This window comes from Sarcophilus harrisii, chromosome 3 (assembly GCF_902635505.1).
Source record: "Sarcophilus harrisii chromosome 3, mSarHar1.11, whole genome shotgun sequence".
Taxonomy (NCBI): Eukaryota; Metazoa; Chordata; class Mammalia; order Dasyuromorphia; family Dasyuridae; genus Sarcophilus; species Sarcophilus harrisii.
Window position 1 is genome coordinate 346,247,966 of NC_045428.1, and position 26,368 is coordinate 346,274,333.

Consider the following 26,368-nt stretch of genomic DNA (forward strand, 5'->3'; position numbering starts at 1 on the left):
TTTGGAGATGCCTCATTCCAGACAGAAATTCCACTAGTGAAAATCCTCCATTACCTTTCTTATTCTCCCAAAGTTCTACTTACCATCTTTGTAAATTCCTAAACCAAAATTTAAAGCTCCTTGAGGGCAAAGATTGACATTGCTTTGACATTTTTATTCCCATCAATTTTCAGAGTTTTGGGCACATTATGTTTAATGTATTCCCTTATTCACTCACTTTTTCACTCACTAATACATTTTTGTCTCAGAGTTTTATAAAATAGTCATAGTGAAACTAAGATTCTGACTTTTAGATAATATTCACTTTTCCTCTGGCATCTCAAAAGCATTAGCTTTATGGCATGGCCAGTGGAGAGGTAGAGGAGAAAATACATAGAATCTTCCAGCATTTATATTATTACGTGAGTTGTCAATAAGCAGTAGATCAGACAGATGTTATGATAATTAAATGAAACCATTGTTGGCTAACTTGGATAATAGTCAATTTAGCAGTGCCCTAATTGTAGTATCCTACATTTCTATGTGCCTTACTATAATTTCGGGATTCATTTAATGTAAAATTTCTGACTGTGACCCTCTGGTGAATGTCTCCCATTCTCCATAGTACACTTACATGATAAAATTTCATAAATGAGATTTAAATATTTAATATAATTTTAATTAAAAAATTCATTTGAAATGCTGATCAGTTTAGTTCTTAGTATAGGTAAAACTCATATAAAACCTACTAAATTACAATGAACTTTTAGTTTAATCACTAATGAAGAATGAGTTATTACAGTCGTCCTTGCAACATTTTGTGTTTGAATATGCTGTTACTGCTGATGCAAGATGACATGTTGGATAGATGTCATTGAACCAGAAAGACAGACTAATCCACATGTTACAGATCTCAGTTCTATCCCTGGTTCTATAAATAACTGGAAGTGTTATCTTAGGAAATTAGTAAATCAACTGTTTATTAAACACATACTGTGTACCAGACACTGTGCTAAGTGCTGTGGATACAAAGAAAATGTACAAGAAAATCCTTGTTTTCAAAGAGCTTACAGTCTGGCAAAAAGAGAAGATATGCAAACAACTTTGTCAAAACAAGATATATCAGAGGTAAATATGAGATAATCAACAGAGCAAAGATAGTAGCATTAAAGAGAATTATACAAGGTGAGAGAAGGATATCAGGGAAGTTAGGTGGTAGAGATAATGAGGAGGAGAATTCTAGGCATGAGGTTATTTGTACTGCATGGAAAATACTCAGGGCCAGGAGACTGAGTCTCTTGTACAAAAAGCAAGTTGAACAGAGGATTTTCTCTTTGATGCTAGAGGCAATAAGAAACCACTGAAATGGATTCACTGGTAGGGAGAGGAGCAATGGATGAGAGTTACATGGTCAAATTTGGGCTTAAGGAAATTCACTTTAACAGACGAGTAAAGGATGATAGTAAAATACCAAAACTCTCTGAATCTCAGTTTCCTAGTCTCTGAGGCAATACAACATAGTAGATAAGAGTCATAATTAAAAATTGAGAGACCTGGTTTCTAGTCCAATTTTATCAATAAAAAAGTGAATGACTAAGAAAAGTTCACTTAAACTCTGTGAGTCTGTTAGTAGTTTTCTGACTTGAAATATCAGGAGGCTAGAAAATTCCCTTCACTGCCTCCTTGATCCCTGGTCTCAAATTTTAAATTAACTTCAAAATCCTCTATATTGAGAATACACCCAATTGGGCTAATGGTTATATTAATTACTTGTCTTTTTTTTCATTTCCTCATTAGTTCTCCATATTGGTTCATATGATAATAACTCTATAGCAAGAAAGAAGCTCGAAGGCCATCCTTTCCTAAACCTTCATTTTATTGATTAAAAAACTGAGTTACAGTGAGAAGAAAGTTGTCCAGCATCACACAGTGCATAAACATAGAGAATAAATTTGAACATAGACCCTCTGATTGAATGCCCTAATCCCTAATGCCCTAATTTTTAGCTAAATGCCCTTTTCACTGTGCCTCTGATCCCTAAAACTGAGGTTTTAAAATATTCTTTTTTCATGTTATTTTCATACTTTCTAGTGTTACGAAACTACCATTATGTCAGAAAGTGAAATTGCACTATTCCATCCATCAACCATCTATTAAGGTCTTTCTAAATGAAAAGTACTTAGCTAAGCATTGAAGAGGGAATGACAAAGCAAAAAATAAATAAATAAATACAAAACAACAAAAAAGAATTCTTATTTTTTAATTGCTTACCTACTCCCTAGGAAAATGTTGCATAATAAACAAAAACATATATTCTCAATGATTAAAAGGGCAAAATGAGAATTGGCAACTACAGGAATCAGAAAATACTCCTCCAAAGTAGGGGGAACACGAGTGGAGTGACATGCTCTGATATCTCTTTTGTCCACTGTACTTCTGACCTGTATTTTATCTCTCTTTGCAGGAGCTTAGACAGTATAACTTTATATAAAACATTAAAGGCCTGATTTTGTAATCATTAATACTTGAAATGTTCTAGTGTATCAGATCCCACTTCTGATGCTTACCCTCTATGTGGCATTGGGCAAAGCATTTAACCTCATTCATTTCTGGTTCCTCATCTGTAAAATAAGGGACTTATAAATTAAATGACCTCTGAGGTTTTTTTTTCTAGTTTGTAATTCATGAATCTATTTTCTTTAAGTATGAACAGCCTAAGAGAGAGCTAAAAAAAATTCACTTGTATCTTTATATACCCCTTTTTTGGTGTTTTAAGTTAAATAAACTATGAATAGGAACAAAAGTAAGATAATAAAATTTTTAAAAAGTTCATACTTTTGGCATTCATCCAATGTTAATACATGTGGATGGTCATCTTCTGACATTGTGATGACAGCTTCTCTGTTAAAAGCTCCTGGTCGATTCTGATCAACTGTATGTCTTGTGATAGATGATGCAGTAGAACTGGTCCAGTAGAGGGTATCCCAAGCTCTGTGATAGGCAAGTCCTTCAACAGAGCCAACATCTGTCAAAAAAAAGGAGGAAATTACTTTTTGACTTACAAAGAAGTATACTACTGCAATAGAGAAAAAAGTATGACAAATACATGTCAATATATAAATTCTCTGTTATTTTATCAAGTATTTCACAAATTAAAGGAACATAAAATTATAATTATTGTGAAATCTAATACAAATAACATTGGCATCTGGTTTTGCATGACAGAATACAGCTGTGAACTGCAACATATGCCATGAAGATATTTTCTGCAGAATTGTGTAGATGAAGAAAGCAAAATTTTGCTCCCAAAAAGTTCAGTTATAAAAGAGCCTTTGTTTTTAGAAACTAAATGCTTTCTTTCTTTAATTAAATGATGAAGTTTTAAAATGTTTCCAGTGTTCACAAAGTTAGGAATGTCTTTGAATCACATGTCAATGATTTTCTTTAGTTACACAATCTGAATGAATTTTTTCCTTTGACATTATATCTGAAATGTGAAAGAGAAAAGCAAATAAATTCCCAAAGTTTCAATAAACAGTAGTTGACTATTTAATAAGTTGCTACAATAAGTACTTTCATTCTATATGAGTAACATGATATAAAAAACAAAGGCATATAAAATTAATTGGAATTAAAGGCATGTTTTAATGTTGTCAGAAAAAGATAAATTGCAGTCTACACATTCCAATAAATAAAAGTGCAATGTGAAGAACAAAAGTAATTATTGTATTTATTTATTTATTTTGCAATTGTATACCCAAGCTTGAGGGAAACAGAATATAGTTGTTGCCTTAGTTTGGGGCTTTATTTAATGTATGTCTACTATAGAGAAAAATTTCAAGGTGTCTTCAGATTTCTTTTCCTTCACTGCTAATCCTATTTTCTTCATTTGATTTTAAACCAGTGAACTTAAGAAACAAACTTTTCTTTTTCTCCTTAAGTTCTCCTGGGCCTTCCCATGGCATGCAGGTGAGTTATAACAGATTGTAAATTTCATCAGGTTCTACAAAGACAGTAAGACTTTGAGTGTTAGGTCCATTGATCGGACTATATAACTGATGTCTGAGGACAGAAAAGATCATTATAAAACTGGCTATAAGATGGTGAATTTTTATGATCCTACCAATCATTTACCAAATATTAGAATAGCTGCCATGTAAAATATTGGAGAAGAAATTCCATCAACACCACTATGGATTTCTATTATATATTGAAGTCCCTAACCCATTGAATTAAAAAAAAATAAACATTTTTTTGTAGTTGTATCCAAGACTTTTATTTAAAAGAGCAATTAAATCACTGATTTTCTATCAAGAATCTCAAAATCTAAAATAAATTTATCAATGTTTTCAAAAGAGATTTAAAGGTAAGAGAACTATTGTCAAACAATTGGCAGAGTTTAGAAGTCAACTATAAGTCAGTATATAAGAAGAAAATAATTTAAATTTGGGGGGCCAGGAATTTTTTTCCTAGCATTAAAATGTTTTCTTTATCCTTCCCACCTTCTCTCTCTCCCCCTAATTTTTTCCTTTATTTCTTCCATTTATTCCTTATTTTGCTTTTTTCCTCCTTTTCTGATTTCTCACCTTCCTGTTTTCCTCCTTCCTTCCTTCTTTTTTCTTTCCTATCTCTTTCTTCTCTCTAATATATATATATATATATATATATATATATATATATATATATATATATATAACATAAAATGAGTTTTACTTGCTTGGCTTAAGTTAAATATATATAGAGGAAAGGAAGGAGAAACAGGGAGACAACAAGTATTAAGTATTTACTAAGTTCTAGGCACTCTGTTAAAATGCTTTACAAATACTGTCTCACACAAGAGATTGTTGTTGCTGCTGTTTGTCTTTCATACTAGAAGAGAACCCAGGGAGGTGATATCATGACATGCAAGTGAACTGGATCTAAGTGAGGGAGGTTGGACAAGATCACCTGCCTCACTTTTCCCTCTAGAACCATATGGGTCTAGTGGCCAGATATAAATATTATCTCTTTGAATTAATATCAACCCTTTAAGGTAAGTGCTATTTTTATCCCTATATTTCAACTGAAAAAACTGAAGCAGAAAGAGGTTGTGGGTGTGGAGGAAGACCAGATAGCTAGTAAGGCATCTGAAGCCAGATTTGACTTATGGTTTTCCCAATTCTAGATCTAGTTCTCTATGCAATTAGTGACCTAGCAGCTTACCAAAGTCCATTAGTCAAAGTTTTTTGTCTAAAATATGAATTCTTAGCATTAAAAAAATTACTTAGGAACAAATGAATAAGTGTTGTCAGGACATTCCTACATATATTTTAAAAAACTAGTGAGATTTGAAGACCACCTTTCTTTCTGGGAATCTAAGGAAGGTATAAGAACTAGGATAGTTTGAAGAATAGTAAGTTTTCACTGTCATTGGAGTATCAGTCTTAGTCTTTAGCCATTGAGGTAGCAAGGATAGCATTTTTTAAATTTATTTTTTTATTATAGCTTTTTATTTACAAGTTATATGCACAAGTAATTTTATAGCATTGACAATTGCCAAACCTTTTGTTCCAATTTTTCCCTTCTTTCCCCCATCCCCTCCCCCTAATGACAGGTTGACCAATACATGTTAAATATGTAAAAGTATAAATTAAATACAATATAAGCATACATGTCCTAACAGTTATTTTGCTGTACAAAAAGAATCTGACTTTGAAATAGTGTACAATTAGCTTGTGAAGGAAATAAAAAATGCAGGTGGGCAAAAATATAGGGATTGGGAATTCTATGTAATGGTTCATAGTCATCTCCTGGAGTTCTTTCACTGGGTATAGCTGGTTCAATTCATTACTGCTCTATTGGAACTGATTTGGTTGATCTCATCGCTGGAGATGGCCACGTCCATCAGAATTGATCATCATATAGTATTGTTGTTGAAGTATAATGATCAAGGATAGCATTTTTAAGCAATAGACAAAATAAAAATACAAACCATGATAACAAAATTGGTCAAAGTGATTTTAATGTCTCAGTTTTTCTGTACTATCTTTTTTAGTGCCATTTACAACATGGCAGAATAAATTAATTTGACAGTTTGATGCATGAACAACAATGGATTTGGAGTTTTGGAGCTATATTTCACTCCATACTCTGATACTTACAGGATTCAATTTCCTCTTTGTTTAAAAAAAAAAAAAAGGAGATTATATTAGATCAGTACTAAAGTCTGTTCTAGCACTAATTCTCACACTTATAAATCAATATCAAATTCCACTATGCAATGTTTATTTATAAATAATATTGGTGCTATTGAACTGAAACTGCATTGAATTATCATATATACAAAGTCCTTTATTCTCTTATTCATTGAGAAACACAAAATAAGAAATGGTGGTGTCATGAATAATTAAAGGAAAGATATAGTCATTAATCCAACTACTATCTGAATTTTCCCTTTTCAATAATTTGGAAAGATCTTCCTCCTGATTATATTTCTATGCCAAGTCAGCAAGGAACCACTTGGTGCAACCCCTGAGATAAAGCAGATGCTCCTCTTTCATGGTTGATCTATTTCCTAGATTATTGTTGTATAAAATGCCTCTCTCTGTCCAGGTGGATTCATCTTTGTTTTATTTTTGTATTAAATGACAACCTGGCAGGATACTTAATCACAATCTGGTGTTACATTGAAAAAGAAAAAAATACATTGAATTATTTTTATTAAATTTTCAAAAATATATTTACTTTCCATTAAAAGAAGTCTTGGCATAAAATAGCCAAACTCTAACAGAAAATACAAATTTAAAAATAATTCTATGAAGATTATATTATAAAAAAAGTAAAACCAACTCTGAATAGCCACTGGTTATTAAAGAAAAACAGTAGCAACACTAGCCTTCCTCTGCATTATTACTTTGATGATCCAATAGTATCCTTAAATCAATTTAATAGTCTGACTTTAAAGATATATTATTGTTTCAGGAAACATAATTATGATGTGGTAAGATTTTTAAGTAAAAGCAAAATGCTTGTCTGCTTAGGCAACCAGACTTGAAATATATAGTGGATCTGAGGAGAGGAAGATCAACTTATGGTAAGAAAATCACAATCACAGAAGAAAGCTAGGGAAGGAATTTCAAGGATCTTGGGAACTTCATCTCTCCCACTGCATCAAAATAATTGCAGAGATAGCAAAAGAACATATCAGGTGAGAAAGAAGAGATCTCTGTGATTACAAGTTAGGTAGAGGAGCAATATGAGAAGATAAATTGCTTCAGAAAATCCATTCCCTGTTCTTAAGGCAGTTTTCCCAACTGTGGGACACAGGATGCAGGAGAGATTAGTGGAAAAGTCTCTTTACAGGGATTGAAGCAATATCCAAGGTGACTGGATATTTTTAGTAAAGCTCCTGGAGAGAGAGATCGAGAGAAAGAGAGAGAAAGAGAGAGAGAGAGAGAGAGACAGAGAGAGAGAGAGAGAGAGAGAGAGAGAGAGAGAGAGAGAGAGAGAACATGGATAGAGATATATACCTACACATACCCCCCCCACACACACACATATATATGTTTATTTGTTCTTTGTGAGAAGGAAGTTTAATCAATCAGCTAATGAAAATAAAACTAACAGGACATTTATTCCAAGTAAAAATGGGTCTAGTGCACAAAATACCTGATAGTGTAAGGACAAATTAGGTCAAATTTAAGTAATCATTTGTCATTTCTCAAGGTAGGCACAATTTATATAGGCTCATGACACAAATGAGTTTTGTCATTGAACTATTTGTTCTACTTAAAAAGAGGGAAAAGTCATATACACCATTTTAACATCAATTATATTGGCAAATATAGTTTAATAAAGTGGCTATTATTTTTAATAAGTGCTATTATTTTTAAAAACAAAAATAATTCAAGAATAATTTCATTTATAAGGAATTTTTAATAATTACATTTAAATTCAATTGTCAAATTTTATTGCCTCTTTGTTTATAAAAGGAATGATATACCTTAGTTATAGACATATTAATAACTTAGAAGCAGAGAGTCAAAAGACCATATCCAGAAGATAAAAATCTGTATTTATCACTGACAATCACAAAGCACCCTTATTGAAGAGGGGAAAGACACCTCATGCTTTAGATGCTGATATCATGAAACCTAATAAATTGAAATGAAATCTTGAAAGGATACATTATAGACTCCACTTATTCTATGGAGGAATAATTTTTTTTCTGAGAAAATGAGATATTTTTAATAGGCAAAACCAATGTTTGCCAAAAAGTAAACAAACAAAAAACCATTTTCTTGGTATCCACAAGGACTTCAACATAAGTATGCTGAAAGAATTTGTATATGTAAGAAACCTCATTCAATCAGTGGGATGTTGTAATCAATTGACTAAGAAAATAAAACATTTCAATTTTCTTTTTTTTTCTAGTAGATTTATTTATTTTAATAGACATTACTTTTTGAATCATATTGGCAGAGAAAAATCACAACAAAGGGGAAAAAACATGGGAAAAATTAAAAGGAAAAAAAAACATAAAAAAGGAGTGAAATAGCATATGTTGATTCACATTCAGTTTCCTTATTTCTTTTTCTGGATGCAGATGGAATTTTCTATCCAAGTTATTGGGATTGCTTTGGATCACTGAACCACTGAGAAGAATTGAATTTTTTTCATAGTTGATCAGTGGACATTCTTGCTATTAGTGTGTACCATGTATTCCTGATTCTGCTAGTTTCACTCAGCAACAGTTCACGCTAATCTTTCCAGGCCTTTCTAAAATCAGTTTGTTCATCATTTTTATAGAACAATAATATTCCATTCCCTTTATGTACCACAGTTTATTCAACTATTCCCCAATTGATGGGTATCTACTCCTTTTCCAATTTTTTGCTACCACAAAAATGGCTGCCACAAACAATTTTGCACATGTGGGTCCCCTTCTCTCCTTTAAGGATAGGCTTGGGATACAAGCTTAGTAGAAACACAGCTGGGTCAAAGGATATGCACAGTATGATAGACCTTTGGGGATAATTCCAAACTGCTCTCCAGAATGGTTGGATCATTTTGCAACTCAATCCTAGTTTTCCCATATCCCCTCCAACCTTTATCATTATCTTTTCCTGTTTATCTTAGTCAATCTGAGATGTGTAAGGTGATAGCTCAGAGTTAGCATTTCAGTTTTGGGTATAAGTGGATGACACCAAAAATGTAGTTAAAGATGCTTATTTGATTTATGCATATACTCCATTTGAAATCAAGGTTCATGTTTCAAATCTTTCCTCTGCTAAGTAAGCATCTGTGTAACTGAAGAAATCATCCATCTACTGTGGACCTGTTTTGTCATATAACATGATGTAACAGAGACCATGTTGGATAAATGATTAGAAACATACCTTCATGCTACAACAGTGATACTTTGCCAACAAAGTAGTGAATGTATGTCAATATATAAGGCTTCTTTTCTCCATTTCTAGATGCCATTCAGCATATAGATGGTCTACTGTAAAACAATTCTCCTACTCAATCATAAATAATTAAAAATAGGAAGAAATAAACAAATGGCCTCCTATAAAGTAAGAATGATTCTCTTAAGCAAGATTTATCTTACAAGTGTTAAGTGTTGGTTGTTATTTATACAATGTCAAATGACTGGAGAAGGCCTCCCCATTCTCCCAACTGTATTACAATTTCTGAATTTTTTAAGCTATTGAGCCAGATCCTATATATGGCTAAATGACTACCCAGAAGAAATTTACATTCTTCTAGATCACCCGAGTGCTAGATTGGTTATTGCTTATTTGTAGTTGTACATTTTACAGTTTTCAGAAAATCTCTTTTCCAGGCATGTCCCTTCTAGCTCAAATATTGAAAACTACTATTTAGTTTTTTAACATTTTAATTTCCTACACTTTTATAACCAATCCCAGTATAGCCCAGGATTAAAATTCCCTGGGAGTAATACAGACACTGATTTAATATCAAACTTCTTCAAAATTTAAAGTCTGTTTTCAGGGTCAAAAGGTAACTGCTAGCCCCTAATGGTTTTACCCCAAGTAATCCTCAAATATTTAGGCTCTGTTCCATATACTCCTAATTTTTTTCCTCATCGCTCCCTTTCCTAATCATCAAAGCTAAGCCCTGTTTTGTTTTATTCCTTTTTTCATTTAGTTTTTAGGTTGGAAAACAAAATATGCTGTTTCTGGGGAAGTATCAAATAGACAAATAAATAAGCTGTTATTACATACTTAATAAATGATACATATTTCTCCTTTTTGCCCCTGAGTTAAGTATGTTTCATTCCATCCCATCCCCAAACATCAACCAAGCTCCTTATAGGCAGGTATTATCTTTCTTCTTTCCTACTGGCATTCTGATATTTTGGCATAGGACAGTACCTGGTACATTCATTGTAGGCACTTAAAAAGGTTTATTAACTATTGATTATTTAAAAGACATAAAAGGCATGACCAAATATCTTTTTTAAAAATTGTTTCTATTCAAATGTGCATATTTTCTACTTATTACAATGTATTGAACAGACAAAAGTGAAACACTAGTGCTTTTCATGAACATGTTTTTTAAAAGGAAGAAAAAATATCAATAAATAGTCCTCATTTAAAACAAAATAAATTCAGTCATTTATCTCTCTAAAAGTGATACACATAAAACAATAAAGTTCATGCAGGGAAACTGAAGCAAAGTCATCTGCTCATCTATAGATAAACTAAATGAAATTTTAATGAAAATATTTGGGACAAGTTCATTTTGACATCAATTTGGAGATAAAAAAACTTCAAAAAAATGGCAATTTGGGACAGTACTATTCCCTTAGTTCTTTAATTGTGTTAGAAGAAAGCAAGTAATGAAACTGATTTTAGCAAAACAAAAAAGATAAAAATATCTATTGAGAATTAGATTAATAACTAAGAGATTGATCTTTCAAAAGTAGATATAATCCAAAAGTTTATATAATTTAATTGATTAGCTGAAACATATAGACAATTTTAGAGAAGCTATAAATCCATTTATCTTAGCAAGTCAATAAATTTTAAAAATTGATGTTATCTTTTTTAGATCACTATTAACTCTGCTTCCTTTGATCATTTAAAAATTTAGATATTTAAACAGTTAACAAAACTAATTAAAATAGACCTTGTTATAAGTAATTTGTCTGAGTTGATTGCATCAACTCAGAGATTTAAGACTGCAACCAGAGGTTTACCAAGTGTTTTTCCTACTGATAGTATAAGCCTTATATGCTAATATACAACTACTAAGTCAATGGAGCTAAATGTTATTATACCTTCTGTGCTGTTAGATAAACTGTACTTCTTCATTTTCCAGAGGATTTCTTATAAAACATAGATAAAAATCTAAAAGGAGTCTCCATTCTAAAATTAAGGGTTTTGATCTTTCTTCAGTCAATGTGGTAATGCAAGACCTAGCCCCATTTCCATTTTTTATCATTTAAGTATTTTATTAGGCTTTGAAACTGGAAGAAACAGGGTCAAATGATTTCAAAAGTAGTAGAAATGAGGAAAGATATTAGAAAATTAGCAGTATTTTTAAAAATTTTGATATGATAATTAAAAGAAGAAGAAATTAAGAAGTATGGGAATTGAAGAAAGAATATAGGAATGAATAGAAAAGAGATGTAAAGTTAATGAGATAGAGAAATAGAAAAAGGGCTTGATTTTATGTGTCAAAATTTCATGAAGGGAAAGAAAAATTAGTGATAGAAAATGAAAAATAAATAAAGGCACTGAATAGAGAAAATAATACAGGAAATAAGTAAAGGTTTTTAACCTCAATAAATGAGAATTAATGATTAGGTAATTTGAGAAAGGCAATATGAAGTAATATGTAAAGGACAACATTCAGATCTCACCTCTGACTGACACTTTCTGGCCATGTGATGAGCAAATCACTTAACCTCTTAGTTTCCTGAGAAGTTACTAGTCTGTTTTGATGGAGGGAATTTACATAATGAGAATTCATTTCAAGGACAAAAAACACAAGTCTAATATCTGAATTTATGATCTCTATTTATTATCCATACTTTGATACACTGAGAAATTACACCATATCTATTTTAATTTTTGATATAAATGAAAGAACATATAATAGCTAATTGGAAGGATGATCCATAGATTCTCCTCAGAGAAACTAATGAAGGAATTAGTAGAGTTGGATTCATAGTGGACCCATACATCTACTTCTTAGTATAACTCTTCTATTTGACTAATGCGGTACCTTACCTCCATTCTCTCTTGTCCTTCCAATCCATTATTCATATTACTATCAAAACAACTTCTCTTAGTCTTATAAGATAAATTTAACTAGATTTTTTTCTATATCTATTTTATTCTTCTCTAACTCAAAAATAGGTTTATAAATCCACTTGAACTCAGTTTCCATCTGATTCTTTGGATCTTTATTTCCATTACACAGTTGACAAATATTCTGTATGACTCTGCTCTAGATTTCATCTTTTCAAGGCTATGCTCAACACCTATGTCTCAACCTGTTGCTCCACTCTCTGGTCACATCTGTTTAGATATTTTATTTAAACATACTATCTTCTATATCCACCTTCATTCTGAAACTCTCTCTCTTTCATACACACATACATAAATGTGTGTATACATCTGTGTGTGCATAAGTATGCATATATAAACGTAGGTTTAGTTTGTTTTGGAAAATCTTGTTAATTTCTTTGCAAAATTTTTCCATTTTTTCATTTTCTTCAACAGATATTGGTGCTTAAACTGACATTAATTTCATAGTGGCTATTTTGCTTATGTTCATTATAAATACTGAAAACTAAGAATTACTCTATCAAATAATGTTTGTAATATATTTTGTTTGTATAGTATATCCAATTCTAGAAACTTACCAATCCAGAAATTAAATACTTATCCTTCCATTTTACTATAACTTTCTTTTGTCATTTTATCCTTAAAATGGGAGTATTAATGTAGTTTAGTTAATGTAGTAATTCTACTAAAGGATTTCCATTAAGTCTTATTTCAATACCTATCAGATCTAGGTGACAGAATTCTTGAAGGTTATGCCCCTAGAGGATAATCTCTTGCCTAGTTTCCTCCTAATGAAACGTTCTTGAGGATGGTCCTAAAGGCAGATTAAGTAAACTATCTAAAGATTACTTTACTTAAGCATAGTGAAGCTTATGATCTATAGGCTAGACACTAAATAGTTTGATTTTGAAACTCACTAAGCAAAGATAAATTAAAAGTGGCCTTCAATCTTTTACAAGCTTCTTTCATAATGATTATGTCTATGGCAGTTAATCCAATAAAGGATAGTAAAAATTGGAATTTTTAGACAATCTAGAAATTTTAATTTTTCTCTCAGTACTCAGTATGCTCATTTTCTAGTAACTAACAAGTTTACATATCTTCCTGAAATTTCCTGAAAATTTATGAGATGAGTTTGTCTCAAAAGATTTAAAGCATATTTCATTATTAATCAGGATGAATGAATCACAATAAATATTATTTCTATATTTTAATATATTCTTTTTCCTTTTTGAATAATTCAGAAGAATTCCAGATATCTCTTATTTTTTAATAATGTGCGGGTTCAGTTCAGTTTCATATAGGGTCTAACAGTTGACTTAAGCTCATTTTGATGGTTTTTAAAATGAATAAGTAATTTTGAGATACCACAACAAACCTGTCAGATTGGCTAGAATGACAGGGAAAGATAATGCAGAATGTTGGAGGGGATGTGGGAAAACAGGGACACTGATACATTGTTGGTGGAATTGTGAATACATCCAGCCATTCTGGAGAGCAGTTTGGAACTATACTCAAAAAGTTATCAAACTGTGCATACTCTTTGATCCAGCAGTGTTTCTACTGGGCTAATATCCCAAAGAGATCTTAAAGAAGGGAAAAGGACCTGTATGTGCAAGAATATTTGTGGAGGCCCTCTTTGTAGTGTCAGAAACTGGAAACTGAGTGGATACCCATTAATTGGAGAATGGCTGAATAAATTGTGGTATATGAATATTATGGAATATTATTGGTCTGTAAGAAATGGCCAACAGGATGATTTCAGAAAGGCCTGGAGAGACTTACGTGAACTAATGCTGAGTGAAATGAGCAGGACCAGGAGATCATTATATACTACAACAACAATATTATATGATGATCAATTCTGATGGACCTGACTCTCTTCAACAATGAGATGAACCAAATCAGTTCCAATAGAGCAGTAATGAATTGAACCAGCTACACTCAGCAAAAGAACTCTGGGAAACGAGTATGAACCACTACATAGAATTCCCAATCCCTCTATTTTTGTCTTCCTGCATTTTTGATTTCCTTCATAGGTTAATTGTACATTATTTCAAAGTTGGATTCTTTTTGTACAGCAAAATAACTGTATGGACATGTATACATATATTGTATTTAACTTATACCTTAACATATTTAACATGTATTGCTCAACCTGCCATCTGGGGGAGGTGGTGGGGAGAAGGAGGGGAAAAATTGGAACAAAAGGATTTGGAATTGTCAATGCTGAAAAATTACCCATGCATATATCTTATAAATAAAAAGCTATAATAAAAAAAGAAAAAAACAAAATAAATAAGTATTTCTGAGTTTCTTTTTCTTTTTACAATGTTCCTGTTATCATATTTTATGACAAGTAGATTTTCCTGGTCATTATTACTTATGTGAATAAGGTTACTAATAACTTACCTAGAAGTTCTTAATATTGTTACATTTTAAATCTAATCTTTTAATAATGATGTGTGTCTACATGTATATTTTACATAAAATAATGCTTTGGGAAAGAATTTCTTAGAAATCTCATGCTGACAATGAAAACAGACATAACAGTTGATATAAATAATACTACAAAAAAACACTTTTAAGCAATGACATTGTCAATTTAAATGGTCTATTTTTTTTATCTGAAGCTGTTACCAGCACTTCTACTCATTTGTTTAAAAAAGAAAAAAAATCTTTACTCAGAAGGTTTCTTTATACATTCATGTCCATTCATGGAATGATATCTCCTGGATAATGCAGACACTATAACCCTTTAATTCCATAATTTTATTGCCCCTAAAACATCACTTAGCATTTTTAAAAAAATAAATCTGTGGATTTTTAAATAGTTTAAGACAAGTTAGCTATATGATGCAGCAAATACACTAGTATCATCTTAGATTGAATAGATTGGCATTATCATTTTCACTAATAGGGAAGTGTCAGGATTCAGCACTAATAAAAACATCATTTAAAAACAACATCTTCAAAGTAGAATTAACCAAATGGAAAAAGAGATACAAAAGTTAACTGAAGAAAATCACACATTAAAAATTAGAACAGGAAAAATGGAAGCTGATGATTTTATGAAACAGAAGAATTAAGCAAACGAAGAAAAAAGAATGAAAAAATGGAAGAAAATATAAAATATCTCATTGGAAAAACAGCCAACCTGGAAAATAGAACCGGAAGAGACAACTTAAAAATGACTGATGTACCTGAAGGCCATGACCAAAAAAAGAATCTGGATAGCATACTTCAAGAGATCCTCAAGGAAATATTCCAGATATTCTTGAAACAAAGGGAGAAATACTCATTGAAAGAATACACTGTTCACCTTTGGAAAGGGATTCCACAAGGAAAATCACAAGGAACATTGTTTTGAAACTCCAGAACTACAATCTGAAGGAAAAAATACTGCAAGCTGCCAGACAAAAACAATTCAAATATCAAGGAGCAACAGTTAAGATTAGCCAGGATCTTGCAGCTTCTACAATAAAGAATCAGAGGACCTGGAATCCCCTATTCTGGAAGGCAAAGGAGCTTTGGTTACAAACAAGAATTAACTTCGCAGTGAGACTCAGCATCATCTTTCAGAGGAGGTGATGGAGCTTCAATGAAGTAAGACACTTTCAATCATTTCTATTAAAAAACAAAACAGACCTCAATGGAAAATTTAATCTACAAACACAGGACTTAAGAGAAGCATAGAAAGGTAAATGGGAGGGGGGGAAATATATATTGGAAAATGATATCTGTAACTTTTGAGAAGTATCTATTACTGGACAGACAGAGGGGGGCATCACATGGACAGAGGGTGGGGTTGTACATGGCCTCTGAAGTGAATATATATAAAAAAAGGTATTACAGGTTTGGAAAAAGTCTGTCCTGGAAGAAGAGGAAAGGACAGATATAATGGGACAAATTAGATCACATGAAGAGGCACAAAAGACTTCTTACAAAGGAGGGAAAGAAGGGAAGGGGATGAGCATTGTTTGAAACTTGATCTCATCAGTTTTGGCCCAAAGAGGAAATAACTTAATTATTTTGTTGGGCATAGAAATTTACATAAACTTATAAAGAAGTAAAAAGAGAAAGAAAAAAGAAAAATGAAGGGATATAAAAGTATAGAAAGGAGGGCAGAAACACTAGGAAAAATAAAGGCAAAAGAAGCAGGGAAGGATGATAAAAGATAAAGTAGTGTTGGGTGGGTCCAAACAACAACAACAACAACAACAACAAAAAACTATTAAGGGCAGTTGTCCTTACAGAGGAGAAAATAAGATAGAGGGAAATACAGAGCTGCTAATCATAATTGTGAATATGAATGGATGAACTTTCCAGTAAAATGGAAACAAATAGCAGAGTGGCTTGAAAAACAGAATCCTACATATGTTTAGAAAAAACACATTTGACACAGAGAGACACTTACAGAATAAAAGTAAAAAAACGGAAATAAAATGCATTGTACTTTAGCTAAAAGTAAAACTGTATTAGTGAAGGGCCTCAATCTTCCCCTCTCAGAATCAGAAAAATATAACCACAAAATAAACAAGAAAGAAACTAGGGAGGATAATAGGATCCTAAAAAAAAAAAAAAAAAAAAAAAAACTAAATATAAATATGATACACCTATGGAGAAAATTGGCAATAGAGACAAAAGGAAAACTCCTTTTTTTCTCAGCAGTCATGGCATTTACACAAAAACTGACCATGTATTAAGGTGTAAAAACCTCACAATCAAATGCAGAAAGGCAGAAATCATAAATACTCCCTTTTCAGATTGACATGCAATAAAAATTATTCAATAAAAGGTCAGGGAAAGATAAACTAAAAATCAATTGGAAATTAAATAATCTAATTCTAAACAATGAGTGAGTCAAACAACAAATCACAGAAACAATCTATAATTTCATCCAAGAGAATAACAATAATGAGACAACAAATCAAGACCTGTGAGATGCAGTCAAAGCAGTTCTTAGGGGCAACTTTAAATCTCTAAATAGCTACATGAATAATATGCAGAAAGAGGACATCAATGAATTGGGAATGCAAATTTTAAAAAGCTGAAAAAAGAACAAATTGACACCCCCAATTTAAATACCAAATTAGAAATTCTGAACCTCAAATGAGAGATTAATAAAATTAAAACTAAGAAAACTATTGAATTAACTAATAAAACTAAGAATTGGTTTTATGAAAAAGAAAAAGAAAAATCAACAAAATAGATAAATCTTTGGTTAATTTGATTTAAAAGAATGAAAGAAAAAAGCCAAATCACCAATATCAAAATGAAAAAAGAATGAACTTACCACCAATTAAAAAAGAAATTAAAAAAAGAAATTAGATGCTATTTTGTCCAGCTGTATGACAACAAATCTGGCAATCTCTCCAAAATGGATGACTATTTACAAAAATATAAATTGCCCAGATTAACAGAAGAGGAAATAAACTACTTAAATAGTGCTATTTTAGAAAAATAAATTGAACAAGCCATCAATGAACTCCCTAAGGAAAAAACCTCCAGGGCTACATTGATTCTGCCAAACATTTATAGAACAATTAATTCTAATACTAAGTAAACAATTAGCAAAAATAGGTAAAAAAGGAATCCTGACAAATTCCTTCTATGACACAAATATAGTAGTGATACCTAAATCAGGAAAAGCCAAAACAGAGAAAAAAAATTACAGAATAATCTCCCTAATAAATATTGATACAAAAATTTGAAATAAAATATTAGCAAAGAGATTTCAACAACTTATCAGTAGGATAATACACCATGATCAAGTGTAATTTATACCAGGCATGCAGGGCTCGGTCAATTTCAGGAAAACTATTACTATAATTGACATATCAATAATAACACCAACAGAAATCATATGATAATCTCAATAGAAGCAGAAAAAGCTTTTGACAAAATACAGCACCCATTTCTATTTAAAACATTAGAAAACATTAGGATAAATGGAGCTTTCCTTAAAGTAACAAGCAATATTTATCCAAAATAACTGTAAGCATTCACAATAAAATCAGGGGTAAAAAAATGATGCACATTATCATCACTATCATTCAATATTATACTAAAAACATTGGCTTTAGCACCAAGAAAGGAAAAAGAAATTAAAGGAATTAAAATAGGCAATGAGAAAATAAAACTATCAGTCTTTACAGATGAGATGATGATAGTCTTAGATAATCCTAGGCAATCATACAAAACATACTGGAAACATTATTCATTTTTAGCAAATTTGTAGGATATAAAATAAACCCACACAAATCATCAATATTTTTATATATTACTGACAAAGCCCAGGAGCAAAAGATGGAAAGAGAAATTCCATTTAAAACTATAGACAAAATAAACTACTTGGGTATCTATCTGCCCAAAAAAAACCCAAGAACTATATGAATACAATTATAAAACACTTCTTACATAAATAAAATTAGATCTAAACAATTGGAAAAAAATCAGTTGCTCATGGATAGGCCAAACTAATATAATAAAAATGAGAATTCTGCGTAAATTGGTTTACTTGTTGAGTATCACACCAAACTGCTAAAAAAAAATTATTTTATAGAACTAGAATAATAATAACAAAATTCACCTAGGAGAACAAATGGTCAAGATTACTGAGAGAATTAATGGAAAAAAATTTACAAAGGATGGTAGCTTAGCAGGACCAGAAACTAAAACTCTTTTAAAAAGCAGCAGTAATCAGATCCATTTGGCACTGGCTTAAAAATAGAGTGATGGAGGAATGGAATAGATCAAATACACATGACACAATAATCATGGCCTACGGCAATCTAGTTTTATAATAATAAACCTCCAAATTCCAGTTTCTGGGATAAGAATTCACTATTTAACAAAAATTTCTGGGAAAACTGGAAAATAACGTCAGAAACTCATCATAGATCTACATCTCACACCCCATAACAAAATGAGGTCAAAATGGGTATGTGATTTCTGCATAAAGAATACCATAAGCAAATTAGGAGAAGAAGGGATAATTTATCTAGTTCTTTAGAGAAGTGAGGAACTTATGACCAAAGAAAAACTAGAGGATATTATGAAAGGCAAAATGGAACAACTTTAGTAACATTAAATTAAAAAGGTTTTAGACAAATAAAACCAATAGAAATGAGATTAAAAGGAAAGTACAAAGTTGGGCAAAAATTTACAGACAGTGCTTCTGATAAAGGTCTTATATTCACCAATCTGGATACTCTTCTCATCTAGATGACATTGTCTATGTCTATTACCTTGAACAAGTACCCACAGAAATACACTATTTTTGATGATTGTGACAACAATGATAGAGGCAGTAAAAAGCATTTCTTCATAAAATAGATCTCAGCTTGCCCCCTTAAAAAAAGAGGGCTCCAGAAGGTTAAAGACTGTTTCATTTAAGACTTTGCATCTTCATTAATACTACAGATTCTGGAACACAGAAGCTGGTCAATAAATGCTCATGGAATGATCAATTACTTTATTTCCTAGCTTCTTAATCTGTGGTACTTGACTCCATGTAGGGTCTTGTTATTGAATGTGGAAGTTACAAAATTATGATTTAATTCTCAATAATTATCTGATTTGTATACCTATTTTATATACTTACATACACAGACTCACATAAAAATTTTTCAGGTGAAAATGGGTTGTAAGTGCAATATTAAAGAAGCCCTGTTTTAATCAAAAAAAGAAAATGAATGGAAGAATTTTAATGAACATAGGCACCTTTTTTTCTACCTGAATTATATATTTCTTTTCTCTTTCACACAAACACATGTATACATATGTAGACATGTATCAAAAACAATATTAATTTGGCTGACATATAATGTGGATTTCTCTCTTGATTGAATCTTCAACTTTGTCTTTTTCTGAGATTAATGATTACTAGTAAATCCTAGTAAATCCTATTCCTGATCTTTACTATATTTGTGTAAATCTTTTATATACTATCCCTACTAACTCTTCTATTTTTAATTCTACTCCTTAATTTGCCTTGCTATTTCTTAACCTCCCCCATCTTTGAATCCCTTCCTTATCTTCTCTTTCTACCCTATTCTTCTCTTTTTTCCATTCATCTACATACCTTATCCCACTCCTGTTAATCTAAATACCCTTCTGTGTTCCACCTCTTCCCATGTCATCTATTAGTTTCCTCTTTATCCTTTCCTATTAATCTACACACCTTGTCTCACAGTCATAAATCTATGCATATTTCTATACCCCATTTTATCCTATTTCCTTCCCTCCTTATTTCTTTAGAGTTTGAAGGGTACTATACCTTTCATTACACACATACATACACACACACACACACACACACACACACACACAGAGTTATCTATTTAACCCATTCTCATTATGAGTAGCTTTCCAGAACTACCAACACAGACATCTCAGCAAAAAAATAGTTAACAATTAAATCTACTACTAGAAAATATAATTAAAGTAATATTACTACTTTCTAAATTTGAATCTATTTATTTAGAAATCTGAGAATACTGAATTGAAAATATAAATTCATTGCACACAATTCTTTTTGGCTACTTTTTTTCACATTCATCTTTTTACTTGAAAATCTGGATACTATTTGGCAATATCCAAGATTCATGATCAGAAGAGACAGTGGCAATGCTCTGCTCAGGTTCAAATTCAAGAATAAGGATGTCTACACTGATTATAGAAATGCAGATGTTCAAATCTGTCAATTCATTTCACCAACAGAAATACTTATCATGCTGCATTTCCAAATGATGCAGGTCTTTCTCTGACATTTCCTTTTCTAAATTCTGGGTTATAAAGGGTTCCTTCAGTAATTCCTCTGGTTGGAACTGACTACTCTCTTTAATGTCTTGAGCTATTTTTTTTCTAGTCTCAGAAGTTCATAATTAAGTAAACTGTTCTTTCAGAGTATTCAAAAAATGCCTTAGAATTAGGCAGGATAATGAAACAATAATGATAATAATCATAATAAAACTTAGGCAGCACAATAGGTTGAAGTGAGTATTCAAACCTGAGAAAACACACTGACTCAATTCCCTTTGTTATTCTTTTTTTTTTAATTGATGGGGGAAAAAAACACCACATTACTTTAAAAAGCTCGATATGCTAACTCTAGAAGAAAGTGTTAAGAATTAACCAGCTTTCAATCCCTTAAAGTGCCTGCCTTTAAGAACAATTTTCACACAGATGGAAGAAACATCATTTCTGACACTTTGTAGATTGAGAATAATCTTTCGTGGTTATTTGTGTTTTTGTTCTCTAAGGGTGCACTAGTTTCACAAATTCAGTTACCAATTTCATCACCACTTACTTCTCAGGGATATTGAAACAAGTGTGAAGGAAGGAAACAGATGGGAAAAGACAAGTATTCAAAAGTAAATTACATATAACCAATGTATATGTATAACACCGGGAAATAAAGAGATTTTTTTAATGTGGAAAAGTAGGGAAAATAAGCAAAATAAAATTAAGTAAAGTGAAAAGAAAAGCAAATATGAAGGTGAAGCTGATGATTCCAAGAAGATATCCAGAAGCAAAGTGAAAATATGTAAGGTAATGATCACAAATTCAACTCTATCAACATTGTGTAATGGATAGGGTTTAAAGTGAAGAAGTACAAATCCTCTGTCAAATGCTTTCTAGTTGTATCACCAATACTTTCACCTAACCTCTTGCACCTCAGCTTTCCCATTTGTTAAATAATGTAGTTGCACCAGACACCTTCTGGTCTTTTCCAGCTCTAAATATATACAAAATATAAAAGCACATCATCACTGGACTTTTGTATATTATTTTATATATGTGTGTAAATACAGATCCAAAACAAATTTTACTATTTAATATTAAGGGCAGAAAAAAATAACAATATGAAAGATTATAGAAATAAGAAACATAATTATATTTTAATATTTCCATTAAACCAGAAGAGTGAGCATAATAACTTAGAAACAATGGAATTTTTTTTCCCCTGGGAAAATAAAGCAAAATAATTCATATCAAAAGCATGCTTCCCCCTGCCCCCACTGAGAAAAGCCAAAAAGACAAAATGGCTAAATGATTTGTGATAATTAAATTATTTTCTTGCTCCTGCATGTTGATTTCTTCTCTCCTTTACTCATATAGTATCTAAGAGAACACAAAGAAAAAACATGAAATATACAAATATCTTAATTCAAATACTAGGGTTTAAAGTAGGAAATCATATATTTATATTTCTAGAAATCAACAAGTATTTTATTCAGAGCACAAAAAAAGTGCTTAAAAAAAAGTAATTGAATAAGAAGGGGAAAAAATATTTTAAATGAGATTGATGAGATTGACTTGTATTTAACCCCATGGAAAGCTTGACCAGTAACAAGAGAGACTTTACCCATTAAAAAGGCTCTTTTTTGCTTTTGTTTTTTGTTTTTTTAGGATTCAGGACATAGGCGATTAACCATATGTATAACCACAGTTCTTTCAAACATGTTTAGATCAGTTGTCATGCTTCCATCATCCATATATTTTAAGTTTCTACTCATAGATTAGAATTTGATAAGTAAAATCCGAATATTTTTAAATCTCATAGAATTAAATAAATTGCTTCCTATAGTAGATTAGAGGTGTGATATCTAAGGTGAAAAAAAGGAAGAAAGCATAAAAGATGAGACATAAAAAGAAATAAACTTATTTTCCTGGAAGATTAAATTAAAACAATAAAGGTATTAAATGTCTATAGCCTGATTAAATGTATTCTAGCCATGAAGCAACAGTTTATGATTTTCAAATGAATAGCACACAAATGAAGGGAACATTAATACAATATGATATTAATATACAAATACTCACATTATTCACTTGCCACTGACATTCTAAATTAAATCAGTAATGGGGTGTATAACTGATTAAATATCTATACAACAGAAAGCAACAGCTTATGATTTAAAGAGGAACCGCTAGAGTGATCACATCATTACACTGCCAAACGCCATCTATCACTTTTACTGAACTTAACGAAGATGGATTACATCCTGCAGATGAGATGCAGCCTATAAATATTGTCATGCTGATCTTCAACTGACTTTCCTGGAGAACAGACAGGCAACAAATCAATAATTGAAGAAGCAATATTAGAAATTCAGTGTTATTTAGCATTCAGAAGAAATCTTGTAATATGATGTTCTAGATATAACATAATAGTAGCAACTGTCTGAGATCTGATACTTCCTGCCACCCTTCCTAGGCTGGCTTCTTTTCTATTTCAACTCACTTGCATTTGCAAATTTCAGATCAAAGATCCATTTAGTTCAAAACATTACCCAGTTTTATGTTTTTACTACAACTGGTGTAGTTCTTCAGATTTCCTTTCCTTTAATTCTCTTTGTCAAGCCACATATATTCCTTGATTTATTAAAGAGTCAAGAAATTCATAGGAATTATTTTTGTAATTTAAAACTATATTACATAAAATATTGTTTCTGAAGTTATCTTTGAATACTGAAACAAAGTGAATATCATAAAAAGAGCATAAACAATATATTTATCTAAGAACTTCCGGGGCTACGTTAATAGTATTTCCCCTCCATTAAACACCTGCTTTGGTTTCTATTTACCATCTCATTTAGCTTTGACAATTTACCTTTTCAGAAACAGCCTGTCAATTGCTTCACTAGTCCAATCACAGGAGACCAGATTGCTTTCTGTCAGTCTGCTTAGATAATGTTATAATAATAGATAACAGGTGGTCAGTATTTGACATTTGAGGAGAAGATAAGCCTCAGAAGCTATAAAACATCTGAGGAGATGCTTTAACAGTTCACACTTACTACTAATTGTCCCATCACAACTTTAATTAATTCTTTACCCTTCGACTGTGTTCCTCCAGATAGCCATAAGGCAGGAAATCATTCTTAACAAAAAAGTAAGAATCTAAAGAGACAATAATGAGGTGTAATAAAAGAAAGAATGAATGGCAGAATGGTTAACATTTTGTCCTGAACTAGAGTAGGATTTGATTGCTTTAATGGGTTCTGTCTTTGATATGCTACAAAAATAGAGATCCATTTTTAAAAAGGAATGTTGTAATTCTGAAAAATATATTAACTATTGCCCATATTTAAACTTGATCTCTCCAATTATTAAGAATGCCTTTGAGACTATTTTTAAATACATCATTTCTATCTTGAGGTCATTAAAGCAAACTACTTTTCACAGTTTAGGATTGGAAATGTTCAAATCACAAAAGCTTAGCATCAGTGACATGCTGGTCATTTTAAAGATACTGCTAACAGAAAGAGTTAATTCTGTTGATTTAAAACATGACCTGGAAGCTTCCTAACACATTCTTCAAAGAAATAGACTTATGTGGAAATAGAATCAATAATACTCAAATTCATGCTGTTTCAGATAAATTTGGTTTTATTTATACTATGACACTACCCACATAACCTCCATTTACTCTAATAATTACACATTCAAAAATGTGAAATTGTTGAACAGCTTGGATAAATATCTTTATTTGACACATTTTCAACCTCTGATAATTAAAACATTTTTGCTAAGAATGTAACTCAAATTTCAGAATATTCACATTTGCTTGAGCAATGTATTTAAACTATAAATTTACTTATAAATATCCATAGATGATACAAAAAGCATTTGATTGTGTAATGCTGGATATGAAAACAATTGTAAAAGTAAAATGAATTTATATAACAGAAACCAAGACTTACAAAATTAAATAGAAATATTCTATGAATTATGATTTTTGAAAAATTGGCTTATGTTCTATATAAAATGAGAGTGATTTCCTACCTTGTGTTCTATTGAGGACCATGACAATAATTTAGTCATATATCTATCTCTCTTTATCTATACCTATATATATATATATATATATATATATATATATATATATATATATACACACACACATATATAGTGGTATAAATATATAATTTTATATATATATATATATATATATATAATTATACCACTTTATGCTCATGAAGCTCAAAACTAAATAGTTTTTGAAGTCAGAAAAAGGAAAAATACACAAAAAAGCAATTGGCTAAAATGACTAAAAACTGAAATTTTCAAAAATACATTTTAAGGCATTAATAAATAAGATATTTATAGTAACTCGAATGACTGTTAAAAAAATTTTAGAATCCTCAAGTTTTATAATTATAGATTTTAAAATCATGAAGTTGGCAATATTGCTATGCCTTATCTACTCCAACATCCCACCTAAGGCAAAATACTTTTCTCAAACATTTCTGGGATTAGTCCTTACATAGACTCCTTTTGGAGTACTTCATCAACTATTCAGAAAGTTCATATAAATTTGAAACAGATCTGATTATTCAAAAGTTCTTACTGAAGTTGAGATAAAATTAACCTCACTTTAAATTGTACTTGTTGATTATAGTTCTTGTTAAGAACCTCTTTTCCCTCTTACCATCATCCTCATCACCATTGAATTTATTATGTTACTTTTTAGCTATTTGGAAGAAAAATATATTTGGTTCCAACCAGAATAAATGTTGGGAAGGAGAAGAGCAAATGTCCACATGACATTTGTAGGTGATAGTTTTCTATTCTTATGATATTCACAAGTGAATGTTGGTTTATCTCTTAAAAAGATAGCTTTAGAAACATGACCATTGACTTGAAATAGAATTTGAAATTCAAAAATTTCAGAGAAAATAAACATTCTAGAAGATACTATAGAGATATGTGTAGAATCCATAGATTCTTCTTTATCATTATAGAAAAAAATAGTTTTGCTATTTACAAGGCAAACATATTTCTATGTTGATTTCAGGGCACAGCTTTATTGATTAGGCAAGCAGGAGGCATCATGTATAAGAGTGCTGGCCCTGCATTCACCTTGCCTAATATACTTGCTCTGTGTCCCTTCGTAAATCACAAAACTCTTTTCTGCCTTAGTTTATAAATAGTATTCATCATCAAAAGAGAATGACAATAGCACCTATGTCATAAGGTTATTATAGGAACAAATGAGGTAATATTCATAAAGTACTTTGCAAAGCTTCAAGTACTATGTAAATGCTATTTTGTTGTTATTATGGTACAGGATTATA

At 31.1% G+C, this 26,368-nt stretch overlaps 1 protein-coding gene across 1 annotated transcript in view; it reads right to left on the reverse strand.

Annotated features, from left to right (window-relative positions):
• The window catches only part of LRP1B (LDL receptor related protein 1B), a 2,378,573-nt gene that overhangs the window by 460,052 nt on the left and 1,892,153 nt on the right, over positions 1–26,368 (reverse strand). The window contains exon 42 of the mRNA XM_031963676.1: positions 2,815–3,004. Coding sequence (XP_031819536.1) covers positions 2,815–3,004 — 190 coding nt within the window. The remainder of the gene's footprint in view (positions 1–2,814; positions 3,005–26,368) is intronic.